Raw genomic sequence first — 20,447 nt, forward strand, 5'->3', positions numbered from 1 at the left:
TGGCTCCTGAATGTTGACTGGATAAACAATGAAATGAAGGCAGAAATAAAGATGTTCTTCAAAACCAACGAGAATGAAAACACAACATATCAGAATCTCTGAGACACATTTAAAGCAGTCTTTAGAGAAAAATATATAGCAATAAGTGCGCACATGAGAAGCAAGGAGAGATCAAAAATTGATACCCTATCATCAAAATTGAAAGAGCTAGAGGCGAAAGATCAAAAAAACTCAAAACCTAGCAGAAGACAAGAAATAGCTAAGATCAGAGCAGAACTGAAGGAGATAGAGACACAAAAAACCCTTCAAAAAATCAATAAATCCAGGAGCTGGTTTGTTGAAAAGATCAACAAAATAGACCACTAGCCATATTAATAAAAAAGAAAAGAGAGAATAACCAAATTGATGCAATAAAAAACAACAAAGGGGATATCACCACAGATTCCACAGAAATTAAAACCATAATCAGAGATTATTACAAACAACTCTATGCACATAAACTAGTAAACCTGGAAGAAATGGATAAATTCCTGGACACTTGCCTCCTCCCAAGCCTAAACCAGGCAGAAGCCGAAACTCTGAACAGACCCATAACAAAGTCTGAAGTTGAGGCAGCAATTAAGAGCTTACCACCCAAAAAAAGCCCAGGGCCAGACGGGTTCACAGCTGACCTCTACCAGACATACAAAGAGGAGCTGGTACCATTCCTTCTGAAACTATTCCAAACAATACAAAAAGAGAGAATTCCTTCCCAAATCATTTTAAGAGACCAACATCATCCTGATACCAAAACCTGGCAGAGACTCAACAAGAAAAGAAAACTTCAGGCCAATATCCATGATGAACATAGACCAAAAAATCTTCAATAAAATACTGGCAAGCTGATTGCAAGAGCACATCAAAAAGCTTATCCACCACGATCAAGTAGGCTTCATCCCAGGGATGCAAGGCTGGTTCAACATACGCAAGTCTATACACATAATTCACCACATAAACAGAACCAAAGATAAAAACCACATGATTATATAAATTGATGCAGAGAAGGCCTTTGACAAAATTCAGCAGCCCTTTATGCTAAAACCCCTCAATAAGGTAGGTATTGGTGGAACATATCTCAAAACAATAAAAGCTATTTACGACAAACCAACAGACAATATCATACAGAATGGGCAAAAACTGGAAGCATTCCCCTTGAAATCTGGCACTAGACAAAGATGCCCTCTCTCACCACTCCTATTCAATATAGTACTGGAAGTTGTAGCCAGAGCAATCAGGCAAGAAAAAGAAATAAAGGGTATTCAAATAGGAAAGGAGGAAGTCAAATTGTCTCTATTTGCAGACAGCATGATTGTATATCTAGAAGACCCCATCGTCTCAGCCCAAAATCTCCTGAAACTGATAAGCAAGCTCAGCAAAGTCTCAGGATACAAAATCAATGTGCAAAAATTACAGGCATTCCTATACACCAATAACAGACTTAAAGACAGCCAAATCAAGAACGAACTGCCATTCATAATTGCCACAAAGAGAATAAAATACCTAGGAATATAACAAGGAACGTAAAGGACCTCTTCAAGAACTACAAGCCACTGCTCAATGAAATCAGAGAGGACACAAACAGATGGAGAAACATTCCATGTTCATGGTTAGGAAGAATCAATATCATGAAAATGGCCATACTGCCCAAAGTAATTTACAGATTCAACGCTATCCCCATCAAGCTACCAATGACCTTCTTCACAAAACTGGAAAAAAACACCTTAAACTTCATATGGAACCAAAAGAGAGCCCGCATAGCCAAGTCAACTCTAAGCAAAAAGAACAAAGCGGCAGGCATCACACTACCGGACTTCAAACTATACTACAAGGCTACAGTAATCAAAACAGCATGGTACTGGTACCAAAACAGAGATATAGACCAATGGGACAGAACAGAGGTCTCGGAGGCAACACAACATATCTACAACCATCTGATCTTTGAGAAACCAGACAAAAACAAGCAATGGGAAAAGGATTCCTTATTTAATAAATGGTGTTGGGAAAACTGGCTAGCCATGTGCAGAAAGCAGAAACTGGACCCCTTTCTGACACCTTACACTAAAATTAACGCCAGATGGATTAAAGACTTAAACATAGACCTAACACCATAAAAACCCTAGAAGAAAATCAAGGCACAACCATTCAGGACATAGGCGTAGGCAAGGACTTCATGACCAAAACACAAAAAGCATTGGCAACAAAAGCCAAAATAGACAAATAGGACCTAATCAAACTCCACAGCTTCTGTGCGGCAAAAGAAAGAGTCATTAGAGTGAAATGGCAACCAACAGAATGCTAAAAAATTTTTGCAGCTCACCCATCTGACAAAGGGCTGATATCCAGAATTTACAAAGAACGAAAACAGATTTACAAGAAAAAAACAAGCCCATTCAAAAGTGGGCAAAGGGTATGAACAGATACTTTACAAAAGAAGAAATACATGAAGCCAACAAACATATGAAAAAATGCTCATCATCACTGGTCATCAGAGACACGCAAATCAAAACTACATTGAGATGCCACGTCACGCCAGTTAGAATGCCGATCATTAAAAAATCTAGAGACAACAGATGCTGGAGATGATGTGGAGAAATAGGAACATTTTTACACTGTTGGTGGGAGTGTAAATTAATTCCACCATTGTGGAAGACAGTGTGGCAATTCCTCAAGGACCTAGAAATAGAAATTCCATATGACCCAGCAATCCCGTTACTGGGTATATATCCAAAGGATTATAAATCATACTACTGTAAGGACACATGCACACGAATGTTCATTGCAGCACTGTTCACAATAGCAAAGACCCGGAACCAACCCAAATGCCCATCGATGATAGACTGGACAGGGAAAATGTGGCACATATACACCATGGAATATTATGCAGCCATCAAAAACGATGAGTTTGTGTCCTTTGTAGGGACATGGATGAACCTGGAAACCATCATTCTCAGCAAACTGACAGAAGAGCAGAAGATCAAACACCGCATGTTCTCACTCATAGGCGGGTGTTGAACAATGAGAACACATGGACACAGGGAGGGGAGCGCTACACACTGGAGTCTGTTGGGGGGAAATAGGGGAGGAATGGTGGGGGGTGGGGAGTTGGGGATAGATAGCAAGGGGAGAGATGCCAGATATAGGTGATGGGGAGGAAGGCAGCAAATCACACTGCCACATATGTGCCTATGCAACAATCTTGCATGTTCTCCACATGTACCCCAAAACCTAAAATGCAATAAAATAAATTAAAATAAATAATAAAAAAATAAATAAAAGAATAAGCATATACAGGTGGTATACACCTGTACTCCTAGTGACTTGGGAAGTTGAGGTGGGAGGACCAACTAAGCCCGGGAGGTTGAGGTTGCAGTGAGCTATGATTGTGGCACTGCACTCCAGCCTAGGCAACAGAGCAAGATCCTGTCTTAAAAAAATATATACATACGTGTGTGTTTGTGTTGAATCAGTGGCCATAACTAAGAGGTCAAGATATGATTGGCCCCTATCCTGGCCATCTATTTGTTTTTTCTCAACTTTAGGCTCTTTTGGATTCGAGATCTGAGTTCTCAGGGCAAAGATTTCCCACAGAAGAAAACGGGACCCAGAGAGTTTGTCTCTAATTCATCCTAGTCACTTTGTGGACTTTGTGCCGGTGGGCTGGTGAAAAAGAAAGGAGTTACTACACTGATGGAGGTAAATGACTCTAATTACCCTAAAACACTGGGGTTGGTATCATACAGCAGAGGCGAGGAGGAAAGAAGTCACTGGGGTATCTCTTAGTGCTTGCAAGCCTAGTTGCAATTAGAGTATCCAGTGCCCAATAAAAGCAAGGCAACTAAAAGCTAAGATGAGGACCTGGGCCACCTGGTACCAAGCAAATTCGACTAGCTGAAAAGCGGGCTGAGAGTTATACAGACCTAGAATGGGCAGGAGAAAAAATAAATATCAATTATGGCCTTGACACTTGGTCTAGTAAGAAAAACAGCTTGTTCCACTAACCCTCTTGAATCAAGTTCTTGTTAGGAACTATAGCTGACTATCCTCTTAGATGGGACTCTTTCATGATTTATACTTTATAATATATACAAGTCACTTTTACTTGTAACTTTTATACTGAATAATAATTACAAGTAAAACTGAGCATTTAAAGAACAGTGTCAATTTTATCCTCTTGTGCTCCACTTTAAAAATCCTTTCGGTCTGGAAATGGTGGCTCACACCTGCAGTCCCAGAACTTTGGGAAACCAAGGCAGGAGGACTGCTTGAGACTAAGAGTTCAATACCAGGCTGGGCAACATAGCAAGACCCTGTGTCTAAAAGAAAAATAGCTAGATGTGGTGGCACTCGTCCTGTGATCCCAGCTACTAGGGAGGCTGGTGCAGAAGGATCACTTGAGCCTAGGAGTTAGAGGCTGCAATGAGCTAGGATCACACCACTGCAGTCCAGCCTGGGTGACAGAGTGAGAAGGAAGGGAAGGAGGGAGGGAGGGAGGGAGGGACCTGTTGGATCCACCTTTTTCTTGAGCTGCTATTGTAGTCAACACTTCCAGGCAGCCTTGAGTGGCTTTATGGTGGTACAGCTGGCATCACTTTGCCTCAACCCATGCCTCATATTTCTCACTTCCTGTCTTGGGGATTTTCTGGCACCACAGCTAGGAGGTTTAGTTGCATAATAATGCTTGAGCTAATTAGAAATGAAAGGCTAATAACCATGGGGCCCACATTTATCAGTCAAGTACAGGAGCTGATCAATATTTTCCTCTTTTACCCTCTAGGGTGGGCACTTTTGAGATGCATTTCATAAGACTCCATAGAAGTTCCAAAAAAGATTGAGCTCCAGCCACTTACAGTGATTGCCAATATGATATGGCATCCCTGCACTGGTGCTTCCTTCCTCCCTGCTTCATTCCCCTGCTTTTACACTTGCTACCTCGGATGACATTCACAAAGGAAGAAAGAGAGGCAAGCTTTGTTTCTGCCACTATCACCAGAACATCCCAACAGGTTATTAAACACAGAACTGTCTGATTCATTGCAAATATTGTCCCAGTTTATTGCTTGCCTTTTAACTTGTAAGGATTATTTAAGCATATGGACATATAAAAATGTTGTATATTTTACACAAAACTTGTAAATATTTTGTAAATTTATCTGTGATCTGTTGCTGGTGAATTTTCTCAATGATTTTACACTTTGTCCTTGTATAGTCTGAGATCATTCAAAAATTCCCTTTATTTTTTTATATTTAATTCTTCAATGTATCTGAAATTATTTTGATGTTTGATGAGGATTTGTTTTGAATGTTGTTTCCAAAAAATCATTTTTTAGCATTGGTTTGCGAGCTCATTTGATGATATTTTTTTTTATAAATATAATGGTCTGGCTCAAAATGCTCCTCTGGCATATTTTTTAAAATTTTTATACCATTAATGTTACTTAATTATAACTCCTAGAAAAAAATGTCTCCCCATTTTTCACTTAAGGTTTTGAAAATTTGTTGGTATTCTTCTGTTTATATTTCCAGATGAGCTTTAGAAAAACTTAATCAGTCAAGTTACTTCCCTAGAAAATCCCACTGGCATTTTTATTAAAATATCCAGGTGCAGTGGCTTACACCTGTAATTCCAGTACTTTGGGAGGCCAAGGCTGGCAGATCACTTGAGGCCAGGAGTTTGAGATCAGCCGAGGCAACACAGCAAAACCCTAAAATTACAAAACTTAGCCAGGTGTGGTGGTGGCTCCTGTAGTGCCAGTTACTTGAGACACTGAGGCAGGAAGCCTGATTGAGCCCAGGAGGCTAAGTCTGAAGTAAGCCATGATCATGACACTGTACTCCAGCATGGGCAACTGAGTGAGACCTGGTCTCAATAAAGTAAAATAAGCTATTGATATTAGGTTTCTTAAAAACCCTACTGATGTTAGGCTAAAATTCTATGATGGTTTCAGAGGAATTGTAATTTTTACAGCATTTGGGTTTCCTACATAAGGATCTTCTTTTATATCTCATTACAAACTTTCCATGTGGGTTCTACTCATTTCTTATAAAACTTATTCCCAGATATTTCATAATTTTTATTGATACTGTGAAATGTGTTTGCCTTTTTATAAAACAAAAGAAAAAACTAACTTTTCCCTTAACCATTCCTATTTTCCCTGTAACAAAGCAAGAATAAACATCCATCAAATTTCTATTTTTATGCTGTCATTGAAATTGAACCACAGAGGCAGGTTACATAAGAAAACTATAAAATTTTTAGGAGTTTAGAGCATACAATTATTCTTTCTGTTACAATAATAAATATTGTGCCTAGCATTAAGAAATACTTGGCTTATGTGTATGTGTATCTTGAATGTAATTACAACAGACTTTTTTTAAATCCCAAAGTAGAAAATAATTTAGAGCAAATGCTTTCTGAAAAGAATACAAATCCACCTAAGACATCGATGCAAACTTCGTTTAATTGCTGAACTACCATCAACTTGCCAATATAGTCACCTGTGCCTAAATGTAGGCATGTAAACATTAGACACGTAGACATGAGCATTAATATGAAATATAACATTTGAGGCCAGGCACAGTGTCTCATGCCTACAATCCCAGGACTTTGGGAGGCCAAGACAGGCAGATCATTTGAGGTCAGGAGTTCAAGACCAGCCTGGCCAACATGGTGAAATACCCTCTCCACTAAAAATACGAAAATTAGCCAGGCTTACTGACGCATGCCTGTAATCCCAGCTGCCTGGGAGGCTGAGGCAGAAGAATCACTTAAGCCTAGGAGATGGAGGTTGCAATGAGTCGAAATCACACCACTGTACTCCAGCCTGGGAGACAGAGCAAGATTCTGCCTCAAAAAAAGGAAAGAAATATAACATTTGAAATTCACTGTGCAGTGTTTAATGCACACAGCAAAGAAAATGCTATTTTAAGTCATAGCTAGAAAAAATAGACATATAGTATTTGTTCTTTATAGGGTGAGCATTTTCACAACTGACACCAAAGTGGAGAAAAATAAAAGCCCTGTTAAGGCAGGAAACAGTTATCATTTTCATAAAGTATCCATGTTTTTTTTCATCTGAAACTTAGAAAGGTCTCATGAAGGCTAACATGATAACTAAAGGTGCTTATTGGAAGGAATTAGATGAAAGAGTACTTTGAAAAAACAGCATGAGATTTTTAGACAGGTTTTAAATCTTAAAAAAAAATAGCAAAATATGATGGATTTCTGAAAATCCATCTCAATGTCTGAGGCCCTCATTGAATATAGTATAATTTATGACATCCACTTCAAACAATACTTGCTTTAGAATCACCGATTTCTTATGTTTCCCATGTCACAGTAGTGAAGCACCTAGCTTATTTTAACTGTCCATATGCAATGAGTCACTCCTTCAATCTTGCTTCAATACGACCAACAATGTTTTGTCTTCTTGTATGTTTCCAATGAACAAATAGATTTGCAAGGGGAAGAAGCCATGCAAATAGAGTTCCACCTCTTCCTGTAGTTTTAAGTTGACTGAAAATTGTTTCATCATAAATTTGAAAGACTGCATATAATAGCATATTGTACATTTTGGCATTTAAAATAAAACCATTACACAATTTTTTAAATTCAATTTTGGAGACAGAGTCTCACTCTGTCACCCAGGCTGGAGTGCAGTGGCATGATCTTGGCTCACTGCAACCTCCGCCTTCCAGGCTCAAGTGATTCTCCTGCCTCAGCCTCCCGAGTAGCTGGGATTGCAGGCATGTACCACCGCGCCCAGCTAATTTTTGTATTTTTAGTAGAAATGGGATTTCACCATGATGGCCAGGCTGGTCTTGAACTCCTAACCTCAAATGATCCACCCGCCTCAGCCTCCCAAAGTGCTGGGATTACAGGTGTGAACCACTATGCCAGGCCTAAATAGTTGTTTTAAATCGAGATGATACTTACCTTATGAAGGTATTATGTCTCAATTAACCTATCATACATTAAAAATATCCTAGGTCAAAAATGCATTGAACGTACCTACTCTCACAGAAATCATGGCTTAGCCTCGCCTACATTAAGCATGCTCCGAACACTTACATTAGCCTACAAATGGGCAAAATCATCTAACACAAAGCCTACTTTATAATAAAGTATCGAATATCTCATATGACTTACTAAATCCTATACTTAAAGTAAAAAACAAAATGGTTTCTCACCTACATCAAGTCAAAAAATTGTTGAGTTGAACCATAAGTTGGGGACACTCTGCCTTTTCAGCAAAAGGCAAATAATACTTTTAGATCCATATTATACATTTAAAAATGAAAAGAATTCTTTAATAGTTTGAACTTTGATATTATTTTTTCTTATTCTCACACCCTCAAGAGAGAGTTCCACAGAAAGACTCAGATAAGGGAGAGGTGTGCTTTCTTCTCTGATGGAGGAGAAATCACTATTGCAGGTAGTCGGAAAAGAGAAATGGGTTGGTGCCTATACAAAGGCATGTTCTTGGGAAATTCAGTTTCAGAAAACATCTATGTGGGAACTGAAGATCTAGGAAACAATTCCTTTCCCATCATCTAAGGCGTGTAGCCTGGCTGCCAGGCCACTGTTACACATTATCCAATCACACACACTTCTTATTGGGAAGAACAATTTGGGTTCTTTGAAACCCCATTCCTTTCTTTCTGAGGCACACAAAGCACTGTGTAATTTAATTTTTATGAGAACCCACATAAACATGAGGGGGAGGTGGGCTTTATTTTACGCATTTTACAGATGGAAAAAGATCAATATGGTTAGATAACTTGTCCAAAGTCACATCGATAAGTTGAATGGCAAGAACATGAGCTCCAGTCATCTGTCCTCATCTACTACTCATGCATGGTTCTCAATTCTATTTTGTTTTTGCTGTCTTACACCCCTTCTAACAAACCAGGCCTTACAGTATCACATGGTAATAATATATAATGCTGCCTACAATTTTTAAAACATTGCTTACATGCCAGAAAACATGCTGTGCTATATTCATTAGAGCTTTAATGCTCACAACATCCCAAATGAGAAGGGATCATTCCCATTTTGCAAATGTGTACAGTACTCTCTTTACACTTATGGGCTGGCTGGCCACCGCCTGAAGTTATAACACCACTGCTCAGATGCAGTGGAGCTGGATTCTACCAGTCTTGGGATTCAGGCCTGTTTGAGTTCAACATGCTATGATCTGCTATGATAAACTTCTCCCCAGTGTAGATCCTCTGACAGGGTAGGCCCAATAACGTAAGCAGTCACAAACTCTCTTGTCTAAAGGGTAGGAGGACGATGGGAATGGGCAGAGCAAGTGACATGTTACAAGGGAGGGGGGTGTCAGAGAGCACCAAGGAGAACCAGGGAGTGTCCAGGCCTTTGCTGGGGGCAGCTCTGCTCAGCTGCCTGCTCCTGTGTGGGGCTGCAGACCAGGCAGCCAGGCCTTCTGACTGGTTTACAGAGGCTGAGAAGCAAGGTTTTTACAGAAAATCTTACAACTGTCAAATGTTGGCAGTCAGTTTAAAAATATGCTGCAAGCATTCCCAATATATTTTTAAATGATTTTTAAAATACCCACACACACAACTGACACACAGACATACATTCTAGGCAGGCTAACTGTGGTTCCCCAGACCACCATATCACAACCTCAGAGGTAAAGAGAGTGAGTGGGTCGGCTATTCCCCATTTTGAGAAGCTTATTATTCCACTTAAAATGCATCCATATGGCTAATTCTTTCTTATTTCATCTGAGGAAGAGCATGGCCTCACTGATTCTGCTGATGTTGGAGCCTCCTGGACTTTTCTGGCACTGCTAGTTGTCCATCCTGCACAGAACTGCAGCAAATAACATTATCATCCTCACAAAGCATAGCCCTGAAAAGCTCTGTGGTGTGGTAAGACCCCGAGGCTACAAAAGCAGTGCTGCTGCTTCCAGGTGAATCCACACCTCAGTCTTATCCTGATCTCAGGCTCTGCCCCAGGTTCAGCCCCTCCATCCCCACATCACGTCCACCCCGTGTGCATCAGATCCCTGGTAACTGGCACAGTGCCAGGCACATGGCAGGACTTCAATATCTACTGGTTTTTGCTGCTGAATAAAAAGGATGTACTTATGCCCATTCTCCATGATTCCATCCATTCCTATCTTCACTTGAAAACAGCTAGGAAAGATTTTTGCTGACTACTCAGAGCTCCAGAAGCTAGCAAACTACAGTTCTGTTTAAACATTTGTGCCCCCTAGATAGAAACAATACTTGTGGGTGGGGCTGTTGTCCTTGGAAAGTAAATGCATCATACTAAAGCTGCTATTGGCATTGCTCTGTAACGATAGCATTTTGTTGCCTGATTATTTCACTAACGGGCTTACTTTTACAAACATAATGATAGACTTCCTAGGTATAAACACAACCTATATGAGAACAGTAAATCACATTCTAATTACATATTCAAATCTATTCCTTTAATTTTTAATGCATTAGAAATTCAATCCAGTATTTGCACTCATTGTGCTATTATGGCCAATAAGGCAAGTATTCCAAACATATCAACCGAAATGGGATCTTATTTTCAAGTAATCAATTACTTATATTCGCTGCTGTAGGTGGTGAGCTCACTGTCATCACGCATCCACTTGAACTCCAAAGGCCAGCTCCCTTCAGCAAGGCAGGTAAGAACAAGGCGGTTCCCTTCCAGGTGGATCTGTGGTAGGCCTGGCTCCGTTTTAAAATATGGAGCAACATCATCTAAAATATTAAAAAAAAAAAAAAAAAAAAAAAAAAAACTGAAGTACACATGAAAGTGGCACTCATCTAATTAATAAATCAATTATTTAAACAAATCTAATATTAAAATGAAGGTGATGACTATTTGGCCCAATTAAAAAGCAAATAATCCTTTACCCCCTAGAAACAAGCAATACCCCAGATAATATTTCAAAAAGCTGAAAGCTCAGTGATACCCACATTTGAAAGCATCTGACAGGTTCCTCTAAGTTCTTTCCACTTATGATTAATAGCTTATCAAAGGGGCGTATGGGGCAATCCCTGTACATACAAGCCTTAGGTTTTAACTAGGCAATCTATTTGCAAGATAACAATCAAGCGTATTAGGCTATAAAAGAGAAGTTTCCTTGTATAACCTTCAATTGGTTTAAAAAAAAAAAGATAAGCAAGAGTAACATACATACATAAGTGACACGAATCACAATCTAGCTTTCCTTTCATACCCATGTGAAAATGGTCTCTTTTGGTGACTTTCAATGGGATACAACATGAGAAACTGGTGGTATATTCACATAATGGAACAGCGCACAGCAGCGAGAATGGACCAACGATTGCTACACACAGCAACATGGGTAAATCTCACATACGTCATGTCAAGTGAAAGAAGCCAGACAGAATTTTCAAAAGAGTTTATAGCATGTGCTACTATTCAAAAGCTCATAAAAATTCAGAACCAGATAAAACTAATCTATGGTGTTAGAGGTTAAGGTGAAGGGTTACCACTGAGGGATGGGATAGCAACGAGGGTGAAGGTAATGGAATGGCTTATGGAAAGCAGGTCAAAATTTGTTTCCTGATATGGTTACAAAGGTATATTTACTTTGTGAAAATGTACAGAATACTAGATATGACTTGTTAACTTTTTGTAGATCTGCTTCAATAATATTTTCTTTTTAATATGGATGCAGCACACATGGCTTCTAGCTTTAGCATCACTAATTAGCTACATGATCCTGAACGGGACATACAGGTTTGTTTCTTCATCAGCAAAATAAACAGAATTATATGACTCCTCATTTTTCTACAAAAGTCCCCAAGATCCACCTGCATAATCTACTTTCTGTCTAACATTCATTCAGCCCTCCTGCCCTCTCTGCTCACACAGAGCACTCCAGGCACACTTCACCCCTTTCACATTTAAACCCAAGCCAAGCTCTTTTCTAGTGTTATGGCCTGAATGTCCCATACGAAACTCATATTGAAATGTGACAGCCATTATAATAGTAATAAGAGGTGGGACCTTGAAGATATGATTAGGTCATGAGGGCTCTACCTTCAGGAATGGATTAATGCTGATATTGTTGGAGCGGGTTAGTTATCAAGGCAGTGGGATCCTAAAAAAAGAATAAGTTGGCCCCCATGTTCTCTCTGTCTCATGCACTCCCTTGCCCTTCTGACTTCCATGACAGGATGATATAGTACAAAGGGCTTCCCCAGAAGCACTGCCATGTTGTTGAACTCCCCGGCTTCTAGAACCATGAGTCAAATACACTTCGATCATTTAGGAAGCACCCAGTCTATTACAGCAGCAGAAAACGAACTAATACCCCTCCTGTGGGGCCTTCACACTTGGTCTTTCCTCCACTCAGGATGCTCTGTGCATGCTGATCTTTTCTCATCCTTCAGGTTAACTAGAGCTCCTCCCACACAATAAGCCATGACAAGTCATTATGTTTATTCCATTCACAATGCTTATCAGATTCTGAAATTCAAGTGTTCGTAGGTTACTCTGAAGTACATCAGCCTTGATCACTTCTGAGTTCCTTGCACCTAGAACAACGCCAGGAACTAAGGAGACATTTAATAAATATTTATTGAATGAATAAATATAATACAAATATCAGCAATAGCTAGTATTTGTTATTTACTATGTGCTAGAAACCATTCTAAATGTCTTATATAAATTAACTTATTTCTCACAAAAGCCCTACAAAATAGACATCATCACTATACCCGTTTCATGGATGAATAAACAGAAGCATGAAGAAGTTAAATAACTTGTTCAATACTACCTGGCCAGTAGGTAGGGAAATCATGATTTAAACCCAGGCCATCTAGCTCTAGAACCCACCAATTCTATGTATTTTGAGTCCAAATATCACATATTTCTCAATAAGGAACACTTCTTTTCAAGAATTCATACCGAACTTTAAATTTTTGATAATTTATTTGTGACACTAAGCTGTTCTTATAAATTAATGTATATTTAATAAACACAAATAGCATATTAGACATGTTAACATTGAGACTGTAGTTACACATTAAACTACAGCATATAAACTAAATATATATAATTTAAATATAAATATATAGGTTATTTTGTCATTTGATCACTATAATCCATAATAATCAGTATATTGGTAATACAATATTACCAGCCTCTTACTAGTATTTATTCATTCATTCAAATAAATAAATGTTAAATTTCATCTATGAGCATGACAAGAACTTACAGTAGAGCTTTAACCTAATCAATGAGATGAAATGTAGGGGCTGAGAACAAATACGTCAGTAGCAGTCAAAATACCTAAACAGGCCCTCTGGTAGAAACAAACATGGTGAGTAGCCTTGGGAAGTAGAAAGGGCTGAACTACAAGCCTTGTTGCAGGTGCAAAGAATGTGAATGGAAGGGGGATGAGCAGGGGCCAGGTAGTACAGGGCCCTGCAGGTAGGGCAAGCACTCATTCTGATTCCCATATCATCCTTGCATGATTATTCATGGTGCCCACTTTGCATTCAAAAGTGTTTGAGTATTAACAACTTATGTGATCACCCTATTTATAACGTTTTAGAAAGTACTGTCAATATGATAATGATTATGATGATGATAATGATGATTAGCTATTATTACAAAAGGACAGCCAGTTGTGGTGGCTCATACCTATAATCCCAGCACTTTGGGAGGCTGAGGCAGGAGGATTGCTAGAGCTCCAGAGTTCAAGACCAGCCTGGGCAACACAGTGAGATCCCATCTTCATAAAAAGTTTTTTAAAAATTGGCCAATGTGACGGTATGCAGTCCCAACTACTCAGGAGGCTGAAGTGAAGGGATTACTCGAATCTAGGAAGTCAAGGTTGTAGTGATTGTGCCACTGCACTCCAGCCTGGGTGACAGAGCAAGACTCTGTCTCAAAATAAAAAGGACAGCAAAAAGCCTTTGAAGGGGTGGTGTGGTTGTGTTGTTAAAAGAACATTCTGGCGGTAACATAAGAAAGAATTAAAGAGGTAGTAGAGTAGTAGGAGAACACCAGTCTGGAGACCATTGCAATGATCCAGGTAAAATGCCCTAAAAGTTGACAGTGGATTGGGCCAAGGTGATAGTGGGAACTGCGGTGGAGGAGATGAAGAGAAATGAGTGGCTTTAAAACAATAGTTACTTGGTTAAAAAAAAAAAAAAGATTCAGTGATAGATTGGTTATGGATGTGAAGGAGAGGGAGATGTGAAGTAGGATTCTTAGGTCTCTGGCTTGTACAACTTCCTGTTCAATAAACATGCACTGATTCTATGTACTAGCCTCTGAAATCAGCATTGGGAATACAAAGAGTAAGACACAGTCGCTGTCCCTTAAGAGTTTACGATCTAGGTCTGATGCAGGAATATAAATAATAAAGTGTTAGATGCTATGATAGCATACGTAACTCAAAGTCAGTAGTCAAGCCTTGTACTTTTCCAAGAGATCCACCTCCTTCTGCTGCGTCCAACATGCACTAAGCTATATTTCAAGTGCATTCTAAATTTGATTGTCAGCCTGTGTCCAATTTCCCTTTTTGCTATGTAATTCAGCTAAAATCATCTGCTCTTATGACCCAAACAGTCTAATAAAGCTGAACTTCAATGGAGATAGCTTTGATCCTGTGGGATTTACTGAGCTACAGGCTTTATTAATGTCTTGCCATTTGCACTCTGTTTAACAATAGAAAAAGAAATGCCACTTCATATGGTTCCAGTGTCCTACACGAATGAGTCATAAAAAATACATCTTTTTGAAAGGGAAAACCTTCAAGACAGAAGCTCGAAAATTTGAATTTAGTTTTGCAATTGATAGAGCATCATCAATTTAATATACAATGGTTTTGAATTTAAACGATACTTCAATTTTTCATAGACTTTATAGTTAACCAAACATGCCTATACTATGTACAAATTATAATGCTGGGTACTATGCTCTAATAGGGGAAAAAAATGCTCATAAAGAATGGTTTCATACAGTTGGCAAGCAAGTATCTTGAGATCTAAATGACCATAAAATTATGGTTAGCACAGATACTAACATTCATTATAAGGAGAAGGGAGGGAAAATATGTTGATGTTCTGGAATTTTAAGCATTCAAACTAAAATCATAACCACAAACATACTGACATAGATTAGCCAATGCAGGGAATAGCACTTCTCTGTGCCCAGCACTATTTACCATTGAAATACCTACAGTAGGTCATCAAGTTAAAAGAGGGCATAAAGGTAACAAAACAAAAACTTTGGGGACAGAAAGAGAGAAAGAAGGATCAGTATTCAAGTCTGCACAGATCCCTGCAAAAGCATTTGATCTTTACATACTTTAAATGGGACAGAGAAAATTTTGAAATGATTCATAAATAAAATGATAGTATTGCCTCTAAGGTAAAGTTACAGAACTTTTACCTGGGGAACAGCCAATGGCCCACATAATAATCTTTGAGGGGTGTGTGTATATTTCAAATAATAACTAATAGACATTTCCTTCCTCAGTAAAATGAGCAGATGTTAAGAATACTTCTGTATTCTACTAATGAACATTAGAAAACCCCTAGAATAAATTACTAAAAGTGAAATTTCCATTTTCATATAGAAAATGTTCTATTTTTAAACTAGAACACAAATCATTTATGGAAAAAAGAGAGTCTCATTTGTCTGGATAATATAAAGTCTGCCCAAAGGACAGGAATGGACTTAATATTCTCTCAAGACAACATCATAATTTTTAACTTTTAAGTTCAGGGGTACATGTGCAGGTTTGTTACATAGGTAAGCATGTGTCATAGGGGTTTGTTGTACAGATTATTTCATCACCCAGGTGTTAGGCCGAGCATCCATTAGCTATTCTTCCTGATCCTCTCCCTCCTCTCACCCACGATGCTCCAATAGGCCCAGTGTGTGTCTTCCCCCTCTCTGTGTCCATGTGTTCTCCTCATTTAGCTCCCACTCATAAGAGAAAACATGTGGTATTTGGTTTTCTGTTCCTGTATTAGTTTGCTAAGGATGATAGCCTCCAACTGGCATGATCCATGTCCCTGGCAAAGTACATGATCTGCACAGTATTCCATGGTGTATATGTACCACATTTGCTTTATCCAGTCTAGCACTGATGGGTATTTGGGTTGATTCCATGTCATTGCCATTGGGAACATACGCATACATGTGTCTTTATAATAGAATAATCTCTATTCCTCTGGGTAGATATCCAGTAATGGGATTGCTGGGTCGAATGGTATTTCTGTCTTTAGGTCTTTGAGGAATTATCACATTGTCTTCCACGATGGCTGAACTAATTTACCCTCAACCATTAGAGAAATGCAAATCAAAACCACAATGAGATACCAGTTAGAATGACTGTAATTTAAAAATCAGAAAATAAAGAGATTCTGGGGAGGCTGTAGAGAAAAAGGAAGGCTTCTACAACATCATAATTTTATGAGGAAGTGGCACTTCCCTAAGTAAACTTTTAAGGTTTTCAGATTCAATGTAAATGTACTTAATGAATGGTACCTTTCCAATGTGAGAATAATCTTCTACTCATCTAGAAAGGGACCATGACCCATCTATCTGCAGAGGAAAAATCATTCCCAAGGGCAGCAGCTGGAGCCTAAGTGTGGAGGCAGAGCCTCCTCTCTCGGCTTCCCTAACATGAATAAGGGAGTCTTGCCATGGATTTTCGTGCTGTTCGACAACAGCTAAAATTAAGTCTTATCACCTGAAACCCTTCAATGGCAAAACAGGTAGGAATCAACTATGATGTACCAAGAAACTCAAACTCCAAGTTCTTGTTCTGACTCTGCCCATGAGAGCTTCAACTAGGATAACAATCGCCTATTTAATAATTTGCCCTTTTCTTCTCCATTTTAAAGTGATGATGAATAAAGAAATAATCAACCTCCAGGTAGCGGAAGAATCAACTGTACCACAAACAAGGGTCGGGGGAGGTCTCTGAAGCCTACAAAATCCACGTGTTCTGGTAAAGTGATGATGAGATGTATTAAGCCATCATAATCAGCACCATCAATCAGGTGCAAGTCCAGCCAAGAGGATCAGAATGCCAGTGTGAATGGAACAATCAGCTGGGACAGGTCCTTTATTACCAAACTCTGCTTTTGCCACAGCTGAATTTCCCAGTGCGACTAATCTTTCAGTTCAAACCACTAATCTTCCTTTCAAAACTTCTTTTATATCAAATTCAAACATTTTCATGCAGCAAGCTTATGAATTTACCATGAGCGAAAAGTTTTATTTTTCAAATTCTAGTGAGAAACAAAAGCACAGGGCATAATGTATTATTTGTGAACAATTATTCTGAAAAATATGGGTAGAAGATCCTTTTCTGGTAAGTGTAGTCATTCAAATTTCAACTGCTGGCACTTCATTATGTATACCTATTGAAGCCAAGAATTTAATCTCACAGTGCAATGTACTTTCTTCATAATAGTAATATCAATCTTTTTAAAGACAATTATTATTTTCAAGTGTATTTCTGGGGTAAGGTTTAAATATATAACTAGATATGTTCCACTATAGTTAAATATGCAAATATAAACAGGCCCACAGTATGATACTGTAAGAGGATCCGATGACTGACTGTTTTTAATTTGACTTAACTTTTTTATTTCCATAGGTTTTTGGGGAACAGGTGGTGTTTGGTTACATGAGTAAGTTATTTCGTGGTGATTTGTGAGATTTTGGTGCAACTGTCACCCAAGCAGTATATACTGTACCCAATTTGTAGTCTTTTATCCCTCACCCCCTCCCACCCATTACCACAAGTCCCCTAAGTCCATTGTGTCATTCTTATGCCTTTGCATCCTCATAGCTTAGGTCTCAGTTATGAGTGAGAACATATGATGCTTGGTTTTCCATTCCCTAGTTACTTGACTTAGAATAATGGCATCCAGCTCCATCCAGGTAGCTGTGAATGCCATTATTCTTTTTTTTTTTTTTTTTTTTTTGTGACAGAGTCTCACTCTGTTGCCCAGGCTAGAGTACAGTGGCATGATCTTGGCTGCAATTCACCTGCCTCAGCCTCCTGAGTAGCTAGGATTACAGGCACACACCACCACACCCAGCTAATTTTTGGATTTTTAGTAGAGTCAGGGTTTCACCATATTGGTCAGGCTGGTCTCAAACTCCTGACCTCGTGATCCACTCTTCTGTCCTGGCCTCCTAAAGTGCTGAGATTACAAGTGTGAGCCACTGCGCCCGACCCATTAAATTCCTTCTTATAGCTGAAAAGTATTCCACAGTTGTACTAGTTTACATTCTCACCAGCTGTAAAAGTGTTCCCTTTTCACTCCATCCCCACCAACATCTGTTTTTTTTTGTTTTTTTTTGTTTTTTTTCATTATGACCACTCTTGCAGGAGTAAAGTGGAGTGGCATTGTGGTTTTGATTTGCATTTCTCTAATCAATAGCCATAATTTAAAAAAAAATAATAGATGTTGGCTGGGATAGGGTGAAAAGGGAACACGTTTACACTGCTGCTGGGAATGTAAACTAGTACAACCACTACAGGAAACAGTGTGGAGATTCTCTAAAGAACTAAAAGTAGAACTACCATTTGATCCAGCAATCACACTACTGGGTATCTACCCAGAGGAAAAGAAGTCATTAGACGAAAAAGATACCTATGACTGTTAAGACAAAGTCCTCTATCTGAGTTAGGATGAGGCAGTTCAGGTTGCACTTCCTGTCACCACCCGTGTAAATCCTTTGGTTGTTAAATGTGAAACAGAGGAGGTGGTGCAGGAGGAGGAAGAATAGGAGGAGAAAGGAGAAAAAGAACATAAACAAATGGTACATATTAATTCTCAAACTAGATAATTCTCCCTCCATTGTCACAGCAAATTCCCAGTCTTCATTTTCTTAGCTTATCATAAATATTTCTAAATACTTCCTAGTGATAGACTTTCAAATATAGTTCGATGTACCATCATAGTCTATGGATCTAAAAAAAAAAAAATTACCCAACTTCTCTGTATTTCACCTTATGTCTCTCTACTACTGTCTTGTAAAATAAATATCAGGCATTTTTAGGATGAAAGGTGGCTACAACTGAACGAATATATATCTTATTTCAAACAATCAGGAAAATTAACGCAAGTCAAAGTTTGTGTTGCATATTCCTTGATCTCACCATAAATTCATCATTTTATATTCAAAAGTTTGACTAACAAGTGTGGGATTTTCTCCCAGTAATTTCTCATTGCTGTCCTCTCCATATTTGAGTCAGTGCACATGAAAATAGAGAAAGCAGGAGGGTCCCAGAGATTGCTATTGAACAGCACTGTGAACAGTTTGCTTATGCAGTCAGTCAGTGGGAAAGTCAAACTGATTATTTCTGTTTTCTCTGAAATCAATGTGAATTAACAGCATGTTTAAGGGAACTCTTGGGGTAAACCTACCCCTCCAATATTTTCCCCTAAGAAACCATTCAAGCTTCCAGTGAGATTAATCCACAGTTGAAGCTGATGGTAGAAATATAAATGGCTATATTTATGTACCAGTTTTATCTTGCACTGTGGTAATCTATTTCAGTATATAAATTAATAATAAGACACAGTGGGATAAATACAATTCCCCTGTTTCTCCAAACTGAAATAAAATTCTAGCCCTCCAATATTTTACTTCAAAGTAGAAGTATACTAAATTGTCATTTCTATAGTTTGTAGTGAAAAAGTATGACCAACCAAAATAAGAGGAAAGTCATCAGAAATAACCAACATAATTCTTGAATATGGCATAATATTTCTTTCAAAGATTCTTTCAAATAATCTTTAAAATTCTACTCTGATTAAATAAAAAGCCAAAAGGTCCAAGAAAAGAAATTTGATTTACCTTCTCCTGCTTAGCCGTTTGCTAGTGAGTTTATGACAAATATGTACTGCCATAAAAACCGAGATGAAAAAGATATCTACACAGTGAAGATTTAATTTTACATCAAGAAATTACACATGAGAAAAGAACCTGTAAGGACATCTAAGTTCAGCCAAAGCTTATTGATTTTAGCAAAGTTACAAACCATAGAGGTTTCTCAAGAAGTACTCACATGTGATTCAAATTTAGAGCAAGGATTTTGGAGCCCTTGGTTCAAAGCCCAGCTCTAGGCCAGGTACAGTGGCTCCTGCCTGTAATCCCAGCACTTTGGGAAGCTGAGATGGGCTGATCACCTGAGGTCAGGAGTTCGAGACCAGTCTGGCCAACATCGCAAGACCCACATCTCTACTGAAAACACAAAAATTAGCTGGACATAGTGGTGTGTGCCTATGGTCCCAGCTACCTGTGAGGCTAAGGCAGGAGAATCACTTGAACCCAGGAGGCTAAGGTTGCAGTGAGCCGAGATCAGGCCACTGTACTCCAACCTGAGAGAGGGAGAAGAAAAAAA

The 20,447-nt window shown here is 38.7% G+C and overlaps 1 protein-coding gene across 1 annotated transcript in view; it reads right to left on the bottom strand.

Moving 5' to 3' along the window:
* The window catches only part of SDK1 (sidekick cell adhesion molecule 1), a 982,297-nt gene that overhangs the window by 637,633 nt on the left and 324,217 nt on the right, over positions 1–20,447 (bottom strand). Inside the window, exon 2 of the mRNA XM_017533779.2 lies at positions 10,623–10,782. Within this exon, the coding sequence (XP_017389268.1) occupies positions 10,623–10,782 (160 nt within the window). The remainder of the gene's footprint in view (positions 1–10,622; positions 10,783–20,447) is intronic.

Source organism: Cebus imitator, unplaced genomic scaffold, assembly GCF_001604975.1.
Source record: "Cebus imitator isolate Cc_AM_T3 unplaced genomic scaffold, Cebus_imitator-1.0 Scaffold82, whole genome shotgun sequence".
Classification (NCBI taxonomy): domain Eukaryota; kingdom Metazoa; phylum Chordata; class Mammalia; order Primates; family Cebidae; genus Cebus; species Cebus imitator.